General features: G+C 39.0%; 1 protein-coding gene across 1 annotated transcript; it reads right to left on the bottom strand.

Annotated features, from left to right (window-relative positions):
- Positions 1-11: 11 nt before the first annotated feature.
- On the bottom strand, positions 12-5,049 carry lysmd3 (LysM, putative peptidoglycan-binding, domain containing 3). Its single transcript, XM_079251584.1, has 3 exons — positions 4,921-5,049; positions 3,099-3,374; positions 12-1,453 (listed from the first exon to the last, which is right to left on the bottom strand). Exons 2-3 carry the CDS (start codon positions 3,363-3,365, stop codon positions 779-781), a joined length of 942 nt encoding a protein of 313 aa, XP_079107710.1. The 5' UTR covers positions 3,366-3,374; positions 4,921-5,049; the 3' UTR covers positions 12-778.
- Positions 5,050-15,966: the final 10,917 nt, after the last annotated feature.

Here is a 15,966-nt window from a genome sequence, read left to right as displayed (position 1 = left end):
GACATGTTTGCCATAAAATATCAAGTGAACACTGATAAAATAAAAGGGCTATATAACAAAGTAAAAGTTCATGAGTACTGCAGGACTCAGAGTGGAGGAGTACCGCACACTTCCCATATTCCTAACATGCTCCTATTTTGGGAGGAAAAGTATAATTTTTCTCAATAGTCTATACAGACTCAAGGTACTTTAATTGGAAATTTAGTTACATAATTTAAGTTTGAACTAAATACTGATAGTGTAAGTAAATACTATTGCTTGAAATAAATTATTTATGATGCAACAGTGGTAGCAGTCATACTTTTGCACCATACATACAAGAGGTAAAGCACACAAACCCAAAATTGAGTAAAAACTGCTTTAACACAAAACCACAAAAATGGTTTTCTATGGGAATGGTCACATAACCGAATGAAGGGGGATGGAATTTTATGATTTCATGGAAAATTACCTGACTGAAAGTGCATTAGCATGGAAAACATCACATCAGCATTAAGACAAGAATTTTGAAAATGTGCTGGTTGACCTGGGGGAAAAAAAACCCAGCAAAACTAATCCTGCTACAAATTTTGGACCATCTTTCAGTCTTAATAATTCCTGTTGAATGGACAGAATTATCACACGTACTCCTTCTCTTTAACAATATTCCGACTGCATCCCAGCCAATCAGAATGTATAAAGTTAAAACTACTTGACAATAGGAAAATCCTTTTTTTTTTTTTTTTTTTTAAATTCCATCTGAGTTTAACTATTCTCTCAATGATATCACAGCACCCTGCTATGTTTTCACAAGTCCTGCATTGTCACTTTCTGCTGCATTGTCCAAACTTGGATTCTGTAGCTTTCCACTGACCACTTGTCCATATCCAGCACCTGCGTGGTTGTCTGCTGCTGGAGGGTCCGTATGGATGTTCTCATGAGGTTGTGTAGGAACACCATGATGACTGACATCAGATTTCACAAGAACCTCATAGTACAGGAGATAGAAAACTGGTGTCACAATCCCAACAACCAGCATTATGGCCACAGCTGTCCACCACCTCATGCCCCAGTCTGCCCCATAATAAGGATCCTTTTTCTGTGCTGGTTTATATTCAACTTCTAGCAGGGGCTGCTGCTGTAGCGTTAGGGAGGACACAACCTCATTGAGGCTGCTCCGTGATGGCCCTGTGGATTTTACCAGCTGTTCAATGTCCTTGTCCTTCTCCAGGAGAAATCCTTCCACGCTGTCAGTAGAGGAGGAAGAGGAGTCTGTTGAGGACTCAGAAGGGAGGGAAATAACAGGTGAGATCTGGGGCACACGTCTCACCCCTGTGGGGGAGGCAGATTTAAGGGGACCGGTGTTATGAGTTTCTGTGAGAACACTGAAGCGCCTCACAGGAATCTTAACTGAACGCAGAGCAAAGAAGTCCTGTTCTGTCAAGAGGTTGTTGGCACGCTTAATGTCGGCCACCTACAAAACACAAAGAAGAAATCATTTTATATCAACTTATAAATAGTGATTTAGAAAAGGTTGTCTAAAAAGAAAACTACAAGAAAATATTTTGAGTGCTAAAAGCCACCACCACATTTACCGGAGTGCTTTTTAAATACATACAATACACTTTACAGGCCTCCTTTCCAAATCATGATTTGACTCTTTGTACTTCCACATTCACTGGAAGTACAAAGAATTTGTGAAAAATGTCTAACATTTTCTCTGGACTTTCTGCTGAGATTTTCCACCCAGACCTCTAGTAAATTCTGCAACATCAATGATAAAATGAATATTTCAGATATTAAACATTTACTGCTGCTGTGTGTATGAGCTTTGTTAGGGAGTTTGTTCTTTTTGCCGCTTTTTACTTTATGGGTACATAGATATGTCATAAAGTCCTGACAACACAAAGATCTTTATGCGCAATTCTCAATGCGCTGTAAATCAAACAATTTCCCTAATTTAATTAAAGTATCATGTACTGTGTCTCATGCATTCTGTTCTGACATACTTGCGCATGTTTAAGAAACTTTTTTTTTAGTAAGTTTGGGAAGATGGAAATAGGAAGTATATGGATTTGGATAGAAGTAGCCTTAAATATAAGAGGGTTTTTTTGGATGTGAAAAGTCAGATATTTTAGATACTTTTCTTGTTGTGCATTGTTTGTGGTTTAATAAAATAAATAAATAAACTCAACTTCCTGCTTATTTCCTTTTCAGATTTACCATGGAAGACAATATAATAAGCACAGTTTTCGCATTGATTTTGATTATAATTTTAAAGCACCAACTTGACACGGTCATATTACTTCACTTTTTCCAGGAGCTGGGGAAGAAATGGAAGAGAACATAATATGGGAGGAACAAGACTACGCGGAATGTGACGTGGAATCGGGACGGGACAAGGTAACGAGCTTGTGCAGAACAACCGGAATTAACTTTGAGCAGAATAAATCTATACACAATTGAGGAATTAATCAGCTCGGATTTAAAATGGGAATAAACCAACTACTTACTCCAGAATTAAGCTGGATCAGGAATTGTCATTTTCATTTGAAATTAGGGGGAAATTAAGGGGATTTAACTTTTATTCAGATGAAACTCATGTAAACTCATGTAAACGCAGCCAAAGAGGGCACACCAGTGGATCACAATGAAAATGCGCACACACTGGGTATAAGTCAAACTGATTCAAGCCAATTGTATCATGCAATGTAAATAAGCCTACAGTCCACTTATAAAAGATCTCTAGGAATGTGTCTTCAACAGAAGGTGGACAGTACAGAGAAGAAAGTTTTTGATGTCTAGTATAACTTATACCAAGCACAATGTGCTATTTCTCTTTGTTGTACATTTAAAAATCAAACATGTGAAGAGTTAAAATATTCTACAGTCAGCACACAACTTTAATAATGCCATAGATTGTTCTGCTTTATAATTTTGGTCAGCAAAGTGGAAAAAGCAAAGAAAAAACCTTTGTTGCCTAAATCTATCTATAAAGAGTCAAACCATGTTTGTGTATATTTAGAGGAATCAATTATTTGGGTAAAAAGGAAAAAAAAAAAACTGACTGCTTTTCTAGAGAAGCCAAGACAGGTAGATAGTGTGGACAAAAGACATACTGAGCAGTGATACTGCAAGGCCATGCTGTTCAGGGTGTCCCCCTCCTGGATATCTCTGGTAAGGTAGATGATATCATCCAATCTCTCTCTGGAGGTGCTCCTCTTTAGCCTCTCTCTACCACGTGGCCGAGGCCCAAAGCCTTCTCCATCCTCCTCCGACAGGTCATTCTCTGACCCATTGTTTCCAAATAAGTATACGTGACCACCGTTGGCAGGCTGCACCATAGTGCCTGACTGGAACGCACAGTGTTGGCTTCTGCTGGACATTTTTCTTCTCTGTATGAGGAAAAAAGCACTATGCTTGAGTTGCAATTCACAGACCTTTCACAGCATACATCCTACAATACTATTAAGGTTGCTTTAATGAAAACGAAAAGGAAAGGTTGTTTATTTTAAGCAAAAAGAAAATATCTGACTTTTTCATACAACATACACAACTTTGACCACTAAATATGGATATTTGTTAAATCCATGTTGCCTTTTACATGCTGAAATATTTGTGTGCATGAATTTAATGTGTATGTACCGGGTAAGTGTATACGTCTGTGTGTGTGCATGTTGTAGTGGCATATTTATGCTTGAGGCTAGGGCGCAACATGTTATTTGACTGAGCTTGTTGGGATGTAAATTGTGTTGAAGCAGGAAGTAGATGACAATAATTAGGTCAAGACTTTTTCCAATTCCTTCATGAACATAAAATTAAACATTTTGGTTTTCTTTATTTGCTTATGTTTGGGTGTGATAAAGTCACCACATGTTTTTCTTTTGCTCATCTATTGTGTGTGTGTTTTATGGTCTAAACAAACCATTGCTCAAGGAATGCAAGTAAAACTGGACAAATTTCTTCTTAAAAAGGATGGGTATACTGTGATTTTCATTTCATGACTTAACATGGCACATGTCATTAGGGAGGGCCTAACATTAAAGTGAATATCTTCACTGACATTCATCAGTAACAACAGGACTACCACATCTCTAAGTGCAATGTCAGATTACCACCCAATCAAATACGTCTAAAACAATCAAAGAACAATACTATGAAAAATGCAAGACAGTCGTAAAAAAATGCTGGACATAATTGTATTACACAATTATGGACTTCTCCGGAAAAAAAAAAAAAAAACAAAAGAAAAAAACACGTTTGTGCGTTTCTGAAAGCTAAATTAGGTAGTTCAGCACAAGAAAAACAAACAGCCTTGGGAATTCAAGCTAAGTCATACAAGATAAGGTGTATTATGTATCTGTACTTCTCTACTCTTCGCGTGCAGTGCAACTATCGTTAGTATGATATCTTATCAGATACCGAGCCTCTCCCTTGGTAATGCAACCAACTGGCTGTACTGTTACAAGTGTATGTACAAAACTAAGTATCCTGACCTATAAGGGTATAAGTAGTTAAGATAATAATACGTCTATAACTCAACGGAATCAACCTGACACACTCCTGTTATCATTTTCTTTTTGAAAGCACACAGAGACGTGGCTGGTAGTAAAGTGTTTGGGTGTACATACCTTTCAGTTACCTGCCGATAAACCAAAGAGTTGTCACTCTCGCTATCTTGTGCGCCTTTGTCGTTTATTAGATCAACATAAATTAACACAGAAGTACGCAGTACTCAGGTGGATGTTAAGCTAAAAGCGAAATATTCATGGGACACTCTTCGGCTGAATTAGCAAACTGATATCCATCTGCATAGACTAGGCTAGTGCTAACTAGCGTCCACATAGGAATAATTGGCTAACATATGTAAGCTTTGTTGTGGTCAAGTAGACAGTAGTCAAAATTATTTGTTTAAAAATTGTAGCCAGAAATTGACATTACCTGAAAACAGACCACCGTCCGGTCAGCTGTCTTCAATAATTTCCATAATTCCTTTGGATTACCTTCGGTTTCACCTTGTCGCTCGGTTGCTGCTATCTTATGTACTTGCTAGCCTGTACTGTTTCCACTGCTCACGCCACGTCAACAGAATACTTACGTAATGACGTTATCGTTGACGGGCCTATCAGAGCAATCTGTTACCCCAAGGTGGCGCCAGAAATTAAGTTACTTTGAAAAACACCAAACTTTGAACCATGCTGGAGAACCAGTAGGATTAGATTCAAGTTATCCACAAGATATCTGTTAACTATTAAGCAACTGACCATGTTGAACTACATATCCTCTAGGGAAATAATTGTTTTTTTTTTGTTGTTGTTTTGTTTTGTAAGGGCCTGGATTGGTGGCAGTGTCGATTGGACAGCTTTCTTCTGCAAACAATGCAGGAAGCATGGACTACAATTTCATGCTCAACATTTCATCTGAGTTTAGACTACTGGTCTTTGGATCGGTTGAAAAACTCTGTGAGATTGCAAATGTATAAAATGAAGTTTGCCAAGTTCATGGAAAGTAGTGACAAACAGACCTTCCCGGACAGCACTGAGCATCATCTTGAGCTATGCCTGGTGGGCTCTCGGGGTGGAGCTGTCCACCAGCACAAGACGCACCATGCTGTGCACCCTTAAGAGACAAATGGGATTAAAACATCTTGTCTCATTAGGCAGCGACCGAGAGACAAGCTCGAGTCTCTGAGTATCTGCAAAGCAATCTTTCTATTGGGACTGTGAACCGTGCTCATGCAGTAGCAGGAGCTCCCACATGGCCACCGGACTGACTAGTAAAGACAGGCTCTGAAACAAACCGGGGAACCGCTTTTTTTTCCTGCTTATTTCAACGGGCTTGAGCCCCGTTAGGTGACAGACGCGCTTTATCTCATGCTGTCCTCTGGAAACTAAAAAAGCTGCGGATATTCGTTTCAGTAGCTCAACATTCAATATGTTGCAATTATTATCTGCTGTTGTTTGAGGAGAGTTGGAGCTGACGGCCGATTCCCGATGTTATCATCAGCATTAAAGATAATATAGTAAATTATCTTGGACTGAGGAGTCAAGCAAGGTGTCAGGTAAGGTCACATGATTTATTATGGCTCTCTTTCTAAATGTTTGTGTATTTTTTTGTAGCTATGAGCCAATATTAAGAATGCGTGACTATACCAGCAAAACTTTGAGCAATAATTCTGCAGAAAGACTTGAGGATATATATGCGATGATACGGCTTTGTGTCACAATGTTGTGGTTTTTTAGGGGATACGTTCGTGCTGAATTTATTTTAAAGAAAATCTGAAAAGATCTGTGACTGCTATTACCAGTGATAGAATAACAGGATACAGAATAAAGGAAACAAATGAGTAGCGTTACTCCTCATCAATTATGCCAGACAGCTCAAGCAGACGTATTGTGTAAGACTATAAGAAAACGATTAAAAGTGGTTGGCTACTGCTAATTTCTTTTTGCGCTGTGCCAGAAATACCCCCTTGGAGCAGCTAATAAAATTGAAAAGCCTAAATATTGATTCAGCGCAATCAGTAAATGAATGGCCGGGCAGCCCATTGAGGACGGAGACAAACGCTTCCATGGTTACATCCAGGATCTCCAGTGTGATTACGACGCTTTGTGTGGGTTTTCTCTCTCCCACTGAAATAAAACAACTGCCACACATAGAGAGCTGGAGACCTTCTCATAAAGACTAATCTATAGGCTTACTCGGGCCATAAGTAATCTTGGCACACTTTGAGTCGTGCACATGTGCAGCTACTGTTAAACAAACGAGTGGTGCCTATATGGCTTCATTGTGCTCCGCCTTTTTTGGAGTATTTTTTTTACAAATATGTCCAAGCTCCATAAAGCACACCAGTTGATGGTTTGAGTTTTTGAATAATTGAATATGTTCTCCTTATCTCTAATTGATCTGACATGATGTCATCTTAGTGCGTCCCTTGCAAATCTCTTTTGTTGCCTCACCCCTGTGGTGCCTCAGAAGAGTTAATTCCTTTCTCTCACTGGGGAGGGTGCGAGCTGCCTCTCTGTCCATTCAATATACACCTGCTCCTTCTCAGCAGCAGCATTTACAGTTAACTGTTTCTGAAATGTATCTTTTGCCGACAGGAGATGTATATATCATTCAGGCAAGTTAATCAAGTTTGCTTCTTTGTCTCTGATGGCAAAGAAGTAGCAAAACTCGCCATGAAATGAAATTAATTCTTTTATATCACCAGTCTTGCATTGTAGATGACCATCATACCTCACTCACATGTTACACTCAGTTTGATTTTACATTTTTGGAGTCTTTAGTCTTCATTTGCTCAGAGTTCAGGTCCTTTGTTTGTCAGTGTTTATGTCATTGCCTGGCAGGGGTCAGCCCCCATTCGCCTGTGTGAGGGTCTGAATGTGATTCACTGGGCGGAAACTGTTTTACAGCCTGTCCCTCTCCCCCTTCTGTCTCCCCCTCCCAGGGCTGCACAGTACAAAAGGGGGCTGTGCCATAAACGAAGGCTATTCTTTATGAAAAGTGCTGAAGTGTTGCACACTGCAGACAGGCGGAGAATGATGCTCAGTGAGGATGAGCGTCCTTCCATTCTCAGCGTGTGATGTTACAGCGAAACCATGGATGAAGGTGCAGCTTTGCAACAGGCTACCTCACATGACTGATCTGTGTGTCTTTGGTCGCTGTTGGAGGGCAGAAGTTGTGAAGCTGGTCTTTACGTGTTGAATAAGAGACATTTGCTGAATTAAAATGTAATTCACATTTCTGTTTGTGGTCCATTACTGATCCTGAGTGGTCAGTTGTATTTCCCAGACACATACACACTTGAAGCACATGCTTTCCTTTACATTTTTTATGACATAAGAGAAAACCAACAGACCTTTAACTCATTGGTTGTAGCCAAGTTCTCATTCCACACTTTGAGATAAAACAAGCAAATTTTCCTCCATAACTGCCATCTTTCATTTTTGCACAAGAACAGTTTGCAACCTTTGGTTGCAGAATGGACCTGATATTGATGGCAAATCTACTGTTATGCACGGATCTGATGGGGTGCAACTTTGGCTCAATGGAGTCTGTGTTTTAACTATTTTGAATTGAAAAATCAAATTACTAAAGCAGTTTTGAAAGTGGCAGATATTTTGCCAGTCATACAGCTGGTTTATTCATAGTTTAGCTTGATAAACTTGCCACAACTTTAGATATAGGTATTAGGTTAAATCTGGTATTCTTGGTCCTTAATTTATGCTTTTTTCAGCTTGTTCATATTTTCATAATTTTCACATTCAGTTTGCTCCGATTTAGTCATATCCATTTTAAAATAGGAATGAATTTGTAGCCATCAGTAATTATTTCAGTATTTACTGACTTTTCAATGGCTGCCTCTTAATTGTGTGATTTGGTCATTGTGTTTAAAAAAATGCACTGCTGTGAGCAGACAGTGTGATTAGGTTATTTGGTTATATATGGTTGTATGGTATATGTGGTTGAAAATATGAAGCAACAAATTTAATTTACCTCTACCAGTTATTTTTTTAAAGCTGACCTCAAATTCCATTTATTGCTTTTTGAGATTGGAACAATGCTAATTTATTCTTATTCTCGTCTGATCTGAGATTGCCAGTTCTAATGTATGTAGACGATGGAGAAGCCAACTTGAGATTTAGAAAATGGACAAATTAGAGTCATAAATAACTTTCTGGGATTCTAGGATTCCAATACTTTGTTTCATGCTTACGCACAGGAGACAGTATCATGTTTGAGCTGATGTTTTTGTTGGAGCAGAGAGATGGCTTCGTGGTGAACTGTCAGCTGTGGCCAACAATCCTGAGGCCTCCTCAGTGAGCCTGACCAACCACATATTGTTCCCAGTGAGAGGATTCTACTACCACTACTGCAGTGAACCCTCGACCACAACCTTGCTGTCAACTCTTATAATCATATGTACATACATACACGCATGCATGCACAAACACACACACACACAGGCACACTTATTACTTATTGTCATGTCGTGTTTTCCTCAGAGGCAACAATGAGCACATCATCTGTTGAGCAACTCTATTTGAGAATGAAATCTAAACTGACTTTTTTTTCTTTTTTTTTTTTTACACTAAAAATCTTTTAGGAAGGAAGTTGGCTTCAGAGCCTTTTGCTGTTATAGTTAAAATGCATTCCAGTTTCTCTAATAATAGCAAGAAGTTAAGAGAAAAAGCTCGAGAAAAGTAAAACAAATATTTGATTTCTAATTGTACTTTTCTTATTGTGTGAGTTACATAATTTTGTTATAAACTCAGGGTTCTGAAAACCTGCTCAGAACAACTATGGTATATTCTTCAGCACCTTTTTTTGCACCAGCCTGAGTCAGAAAGACTCCCTGTGCTGTGGACAACTTCCTGCCTTGTTCCGGAGTCTTAAAAAACCCCAACTATGCGGACAAAATGACAACAGACCAGTTGCCCTAAAATCTAACATCAAAAAGGTCTTTTAGAAAATGTTACTGACTTGCCCCAATGAGCAAATGCAAACCTTTTAGAACCATTACAGGTTGAATATCATAATGAGTTCGGGTTGAAGCCCATCTTCTACCTGCTTCAGAGAACCCACTCTAATCTGGACAAGTCGGGCAGCACTTTGATACGCATGTTCTTTGATTTCTCAAAATCTTTAATACAACTCAGCTGCTCTGTTATGCGAGAAGCTTTATAAATTCCAGGTAGAAACCGCTACAATCACCCAGATTTATGACTACCGAACAAGCAAAACACATTTTCTGAGACTGAAAAGTTGTGTGTTTCTCTTCATACGGTGCACCAGTCACCAGAACTCTGAGTCCTGTCAATTGTAGGGTGTATTAGTGATGGATGACAAGCTGATTACAAAGAACTGGTCAGTCACACTGTGAGATGGTGCAGTAACAACCCCTTCATCTTAAACATTATCCAGCACAATAGATTGTTGTTGACTTCAAGAGGAACAAGAACAAGCAAAATGCTGTTTATATTCCAGGAGAAGAGGTGGTGGAAGAAAACAAGTACCGTGAGAGATCAGCTATCAGACTGAACTGGAGATTCAACAAGGCACCATCTACAAGAAGAGACAGAGCAAAATTGACTTCTAAAGGAAGTTAAAACCATCCAGTGTCTTCACCAAGATGTTGCGAAATGTGCAATCAACTTTGCAGCCTTCTGTTGGGACAGCGGAACCAGAAGCTAAAAGAGACGGAACAAACAAGAAAGCTGCTTCCATGCTGGGATTAACTGGAGTTGCTGGAGCTGATTGTCTAGGACGTTATGCTGCACAAGCTGCTGAAAATAGTGACAGATTCTTCATATCTTCTATACCAAACAGTGAAGAAACAACTGTGTGATCATTCCTCCCAACAGCCATCACCCTCCAAAAAAAGATAGTTGCTTTTTTTGATTTAGTTATTGTTTGTTTTTGGTTTTTTAATTAAAATAAACAGACAAACAAACAGTCAAACAAGCAAAAAACATTACAACAAGGCAATTTTACCTCTGGGATTAACAATGTATCTGTATTTTTCCTTTCTTTCCCTTTCCTTTCCTTTCCTTTCCTTTCCTTTCCTTTCCTTTCATTTCCTTTCCTTTCCTTTCCTTTCCTTTCCTTTCCTTTCCCTAAACTTCCTTCCATTTCCTTTTACTCCATTTCATAGACTTACCAGCCACTTTATTAGGTGCTAGTACCAATTTGGATCCTTTCGGCCTTTAGGACTGCCTTGACTCTTCACATATTCAACGAGGTGTCGGATCATTCCACAGAGATTTTACTTCATATTAACATGATAGCATCACACTATTACTGTGGATATGTTGGCTGTACATGATGATGAAGGTTTCCTGTTGTATTACATTCCAGAGGTGTATTGGATTGAGACCTGGTGATTTTGGAAGCCATTTGAACATAGTGAAGTCATTGTCATGTTCAAGAAGCCAGTTTGAGATGATTTAAGCTTTATGACATGGTGTATTTTCCTGCTGGAAATAGGCATCACAAGATGTGTACACTGTGGTTATAAAGGTGTATGTAGACATGGTCCAGCCTAAACCAGCCTAAAACATTGATACAAGGCAGAATGACTCCATGTTTTTATTTTGTCTGTGACATGTTCTGACCCTGTTATCTGAATGTTGCGGGTAAAATCAAGTGTCATCAAACCATGCAACTTTTTTAATCCTCCATAGTCCAATTTTGGTGAGCCTGTGTAAATTATAGCCTCAGGTTTCTGAACTTAACTGACAGGAGTGGCACCGGTGTGGTTTTTTTTACTGTTTTAGTCCATCTGCTTCCTGATTCAACAGGTTGTGCATTCAGACATGGTATTCCACATGGTTGTAATCAGTGCATGTTTGAGTTACTGTTGCCTTTCTGTCATCTCAACTCAATTTGCTCCTTCGCCTCTAACCTCTGACATAAAAAGAAACATTTTCGTACAGACACTGGATATTTTTTCTTTTTCTGACCATTTTCTTTAAACCCAAGAGGTCGTTGTGCGTGAAAATCCCAGCAGATGCGCAATTTCTGGAATACTCTCCAGCCTGTCTGGAACCAGCGATCATGCTATGTTCAGTGCCACTTATATAAATATCTTCCCCATTCTAATGCTTGGTTTGAACTTCGACAAGTCGTCTTCACCGAGTTTACATTCCTAATTGCACCAATTTGCAGCCATGTGTTTTATTGATTTGCAATTAAACAGGTTGACCTGCAGCAAGTGCAGGAAGCACCCTGCACCATTTATTTAAATATAGAGTAAATATTGTGGAATTCTTCATCCTGTGGTTTACATCAGCTTTACTAGACTATGTCTGAATTGAATTCTTTAAAATGTGCTGAAAGTAATTTTTAAGTAAAAATTCTGTGGATAATGTGCAAACTCCACAGTTTTATTTAGTATATTAATATATATGGGCATAGATTTGGTTATTCAGCGATAATGTAATGGTTAGAGTGTGCAGAGACCCACATAGGACCTTCTGTCTGGCCATAAATCCCCAGAAGTTGCAACCCATGTGGAGCCATGTGGAATGCATCCCATGGGTCTGCCTGTTCCTGTCCCCCGTTAGACTCATCAGCTTCATCAGGTCACACTTTGTGTTCAGCGAAAAGCAATTCATGGCTATCTATCCTCATGTTGTTGTTTCTTAAATATTACCAACACCTCTTCTCATTATGGTCTTAACATGCATGTTTTTGTGTTCGAGACAAAAGAAGATTAAACTTCAGGGAAAAATATTACATTTAATAGAACCAAATCTATTGATTTGGGTAATCAGTCTTCACTTGTTCATGACTCTTCTTGTTTTGCTTATTGATCATCTACCCATGTTCACGCCATGCACATAAGCCCCATTTTCCTGCTCTAACTTCTCTCATTGATGGTCTCACAGAAGATTTCCTAAGGCAGCATCAGGTGATTGCTTTCAACATGAAGTCAAAGCAGGGTGTGTGTTGTAAAATACTTTTTAATTAGTATCTCTCCATGTCTGTTATTTCACTCAAAAGTCCCAAAAAGAAAAACATGAGTAAAGCATGTCTAAATTTTGCCATTACATCGTGATAAAATTCCCTGCATCTTTCTATGAAGACTTGCAATAGAAAATATTTCTGATTGCTTTAAAAACTGGGTACTACTTTCTGTTCTCTCGCTGCCTATTTGTTTTTGAGTTTGTCAATAAATGACAACCATAAAATCAGCTGCAAAGGGATTTAAGGAACAATTTTCCAACTAGTATGTATTGAAAGAAAAAACTAGTGTAATTACAACCAATGTGTCTGCAGCTGATATATGCAGGCTCTTTGAACAGCTTTGTATATTTATTTATTTATTTACTCTTCAGGGAGAATTTGCTGTGGTAAAAGTCAGTTTTTCCTCTTTGACTGTCAGTGTTCATTTGGTGAAAGTGATCTACGTAAATATGAAGGCCTCCAAGGGGAAGTACATTGATTTACAGCACTACTATTAACTAATATATACAGAGTCTTCTGTAAAAACATCACAAAAGGTGATATATCTAAAGGAGAACCGCTGAGGAGCTTGTGCATCATTATGTTGCCTCATCTAAAGAAAATAAAATTGATTTTGGATTTTACTCGTGTGCAGACACTGTTGAACATTAGTTTTACTTTTTTATCCATAACATTTTTCCTCAAATCCGAACATTTTTATTCTTATTAATAATAATGATCCTGACATAAATATATCCTAGTTTTTAAAACAGAACTTTCCTTAATTACTAAGATCCATCCTAATTTTATGGTGTGTGTTTGTTTAAAGTGTAAAAGAGGACATGACCCATGTACATCTCTCACACTGGACAAGTATAAAAAAAAATGCAAAAGAGCACAACTTTTCTTTTGAATAATTGCAGTTTTATGGGAATTTGGACCCTATTTAATCCTGCCATCTGGAGCCCTGCAGCACCCTGAGAGAGAGGCTGTCCTACAGCTACTGTACAGCTGTAAAGAGCATGTGTGTACTGTGCATGTCTCTGTTTATAAGTGATGGAGTAGCTCTGAGAGAAAAGAAGGGAATCTGAGTAGGACAGTTTGCTTTCTGTTGGAGAATTGGCCAGAATGCCAAAAAGTGGGTTTAAAAAAGGATTAGAGAACTGTGGCAATGTTAGAAATGCGTCCACAACAAAGCCTGCTCCTTGAAATTGCTTTCTGATCACTGAATTGAGAAGTTCTGCTTTTTCTCAAGTGAAAATACGTCCACGTTTCTGGGTTGCCTCTGCATTGTGAAATCTTTTGAAATGAAATTAGCATTTTACCCAGACCCAACCAGTTTAATGCAATGAAGTAATACCCTTTCCAATTTGTCCCTTTGGTCTGTGGGGCTATGGAGAGCACAGCCTTGTTTAATCCCCTGAGAGTGCTTCTCTGTTTGCTTCCATCACTGTGTCATACAGGCTAATCAGTCAGCCAGTGCTCAAACTGGAAAACATGCACTGGTTCCTACTCAATTGGAACCACTTTCCTTTCTCTTAATCCCTTCCTTTCCACTGTTTCATAAGAAGAAAAAGAAGAAGAAAAAGTCTTGTTTTTAGTTGGAGATGCAAGATGCCATTGGCTCCACTTAAGAGCAGCCAACCACAGCCATGTCGACAATACCTCAGGAAAACTCTCCCTCTCTCTGTGTCTTTTTTTCCCAGTGAAATGCACACTTGATTGGCAGTCTTGCCCCTGAAGGAGAAATGCCTGGTTTGAAAAGTATCATCTGACAATAGCCAGAGGGCTGACCTCATCCATTTTTGTTCTTTAGAGGCGTATTCATTCCTGTTTTCTGGGTCCCTTTATGTTGGACAGCATAATTTGGTTGAAAATCAGGACCCCATCATTATTTAAAAATCTTTTCCCATTTGCTTGTGACAAATGCCAACCATTCTGTTTTCCTTTAAAAAAAAAAAAAAAAAAAAAAGCCCAATGAGTAATGAGTTTTTGTCAGATTTAATTATGTATGCTTTTGCTCTTCTTGCTCATTAAGTTTCTTAATTTCTTCTCCCCAAATTATTCTGTATGGTGAGAACATTCACTGATCTAAAAATACCTGAGGCAGAACTACATGTGAAGTGCAATTATGGGCTTGTGAGTTGAGCGGGAATGGCTGCCGCGGCATGCCGGGCTGAGAACGGACGGTGGGTGGTTTCTGAGGTAAGACATGACACACATTGGACTGGTGGCATCACTTAGCATGGTAAAAATCTTAAACAGAAACCAGTGCCAACAAACAGAGCAGAGGAGGCTCCACAGTTTGAGGCCAAACACAGCGCAAGACATACAAGCTTAGCTATTACAGCAGCCTTTTGTTTTCTCCTCACAGGCATTAGACACCATAGTATTTATTTAGTCATTATCAGACTTCATTTAGTTTATCAGGCTGCAATATGAACATGTTTCATGCAACTTTTCTGCAACTATTTTGACTGAACTGTCTCTGAAAGCTCAAATTGAGCTTTTTATTTTATTGTTCTCAGCTTGACCTCCAAATAGAAATTGGGCATCCAACCACAGGGCACTTTTATTTTCCAATAATTTTTAGACTGTGAAGGATCAACCTCCCACTCATCCCCACAATGACACTATTTGTAAACACTGAGGTCCTCTTACTGTATCATGTCTTTCTTTACACCTGCCGACTAAGACTTCCTGTAAGTAAGTGCCACTGTTTTATTTTTCTCTGTAAGTATCAGCTATTCTATTTTTGTGATTGTTTTTATTTTGTGTGTGTGAATTTGTGCCAAGGAGACACAGTGTTCAAGAAGAACTGTTATACTATTTGGTTTTAATGACAGAGTCATTTCTTTTTGTGGCCAGACTGACTCCACATCACCAAACAGAGTTGTAAGATTGATGAATGAGATCTCACTGTGGGCCTCCCAGAGTCAGACAACTTGGAGATCAGTGTGTGTGTGTGTGTGTGTGTGTGTGTGTGTGTGTGTGTGTGTAAACGTGTGTGTATTTGAGTAACTGCCAGCCATAACCACATACTCTGCACCATGAGCGTCTCAGGACCAGGGAAGCCTCATGCCAGGGATGCCGCATGGGAAAGCCCTTGATTAAAACCCTGCAGACTGTTAACCCACACACCCTCAACCAAAAAGGAAGTCAAAGTATTACTTTCCACTTTTAAAGCTTGCTTTGCTGACTATTCTCAGTAAAATAACAAGGAAAAGCTAATCCTTGATTATGGTCAGAGCGGATGGTATTTTGCCTCAAAAAGCTCTCAGTGGCAAATGGGCATGGTAGTTGCTGTTTTCAAGAAGTCATGGATTCTAGTCGTCTTTCTTGGTTAAAAGAGACCGTTTTATATCACCCATTGCCAAACACTCAGCCAGTAAAAGCATATTTGTGATATTGTTTACTCATCATGTCAGAGATCCAGCTGCCGTACTGACTGCTGTAAGCACATGGCGCATCACTATGAATGTTGCAGTGTCACGATTACAACCTTCCCCTGACTGTGAAGTCCGAGGTCTACTGTGA

Source organism: Telmatherina bonti (genome assembly GCF_933228915.1).
Source record: "Telmatherina bonti genome assembly, chromosome: 13".
NCBI classification, from domain to species: domain Eukaryota; kingdom Metazoa; phylum Chordata; class Actinopteri; order Atheriniformes; family Telmatherinidae; genus Telmatherina; species Telmatherina bonti.
This window is presented reverse-complemented; position numbering and strand designations above follow the sequence as displayed.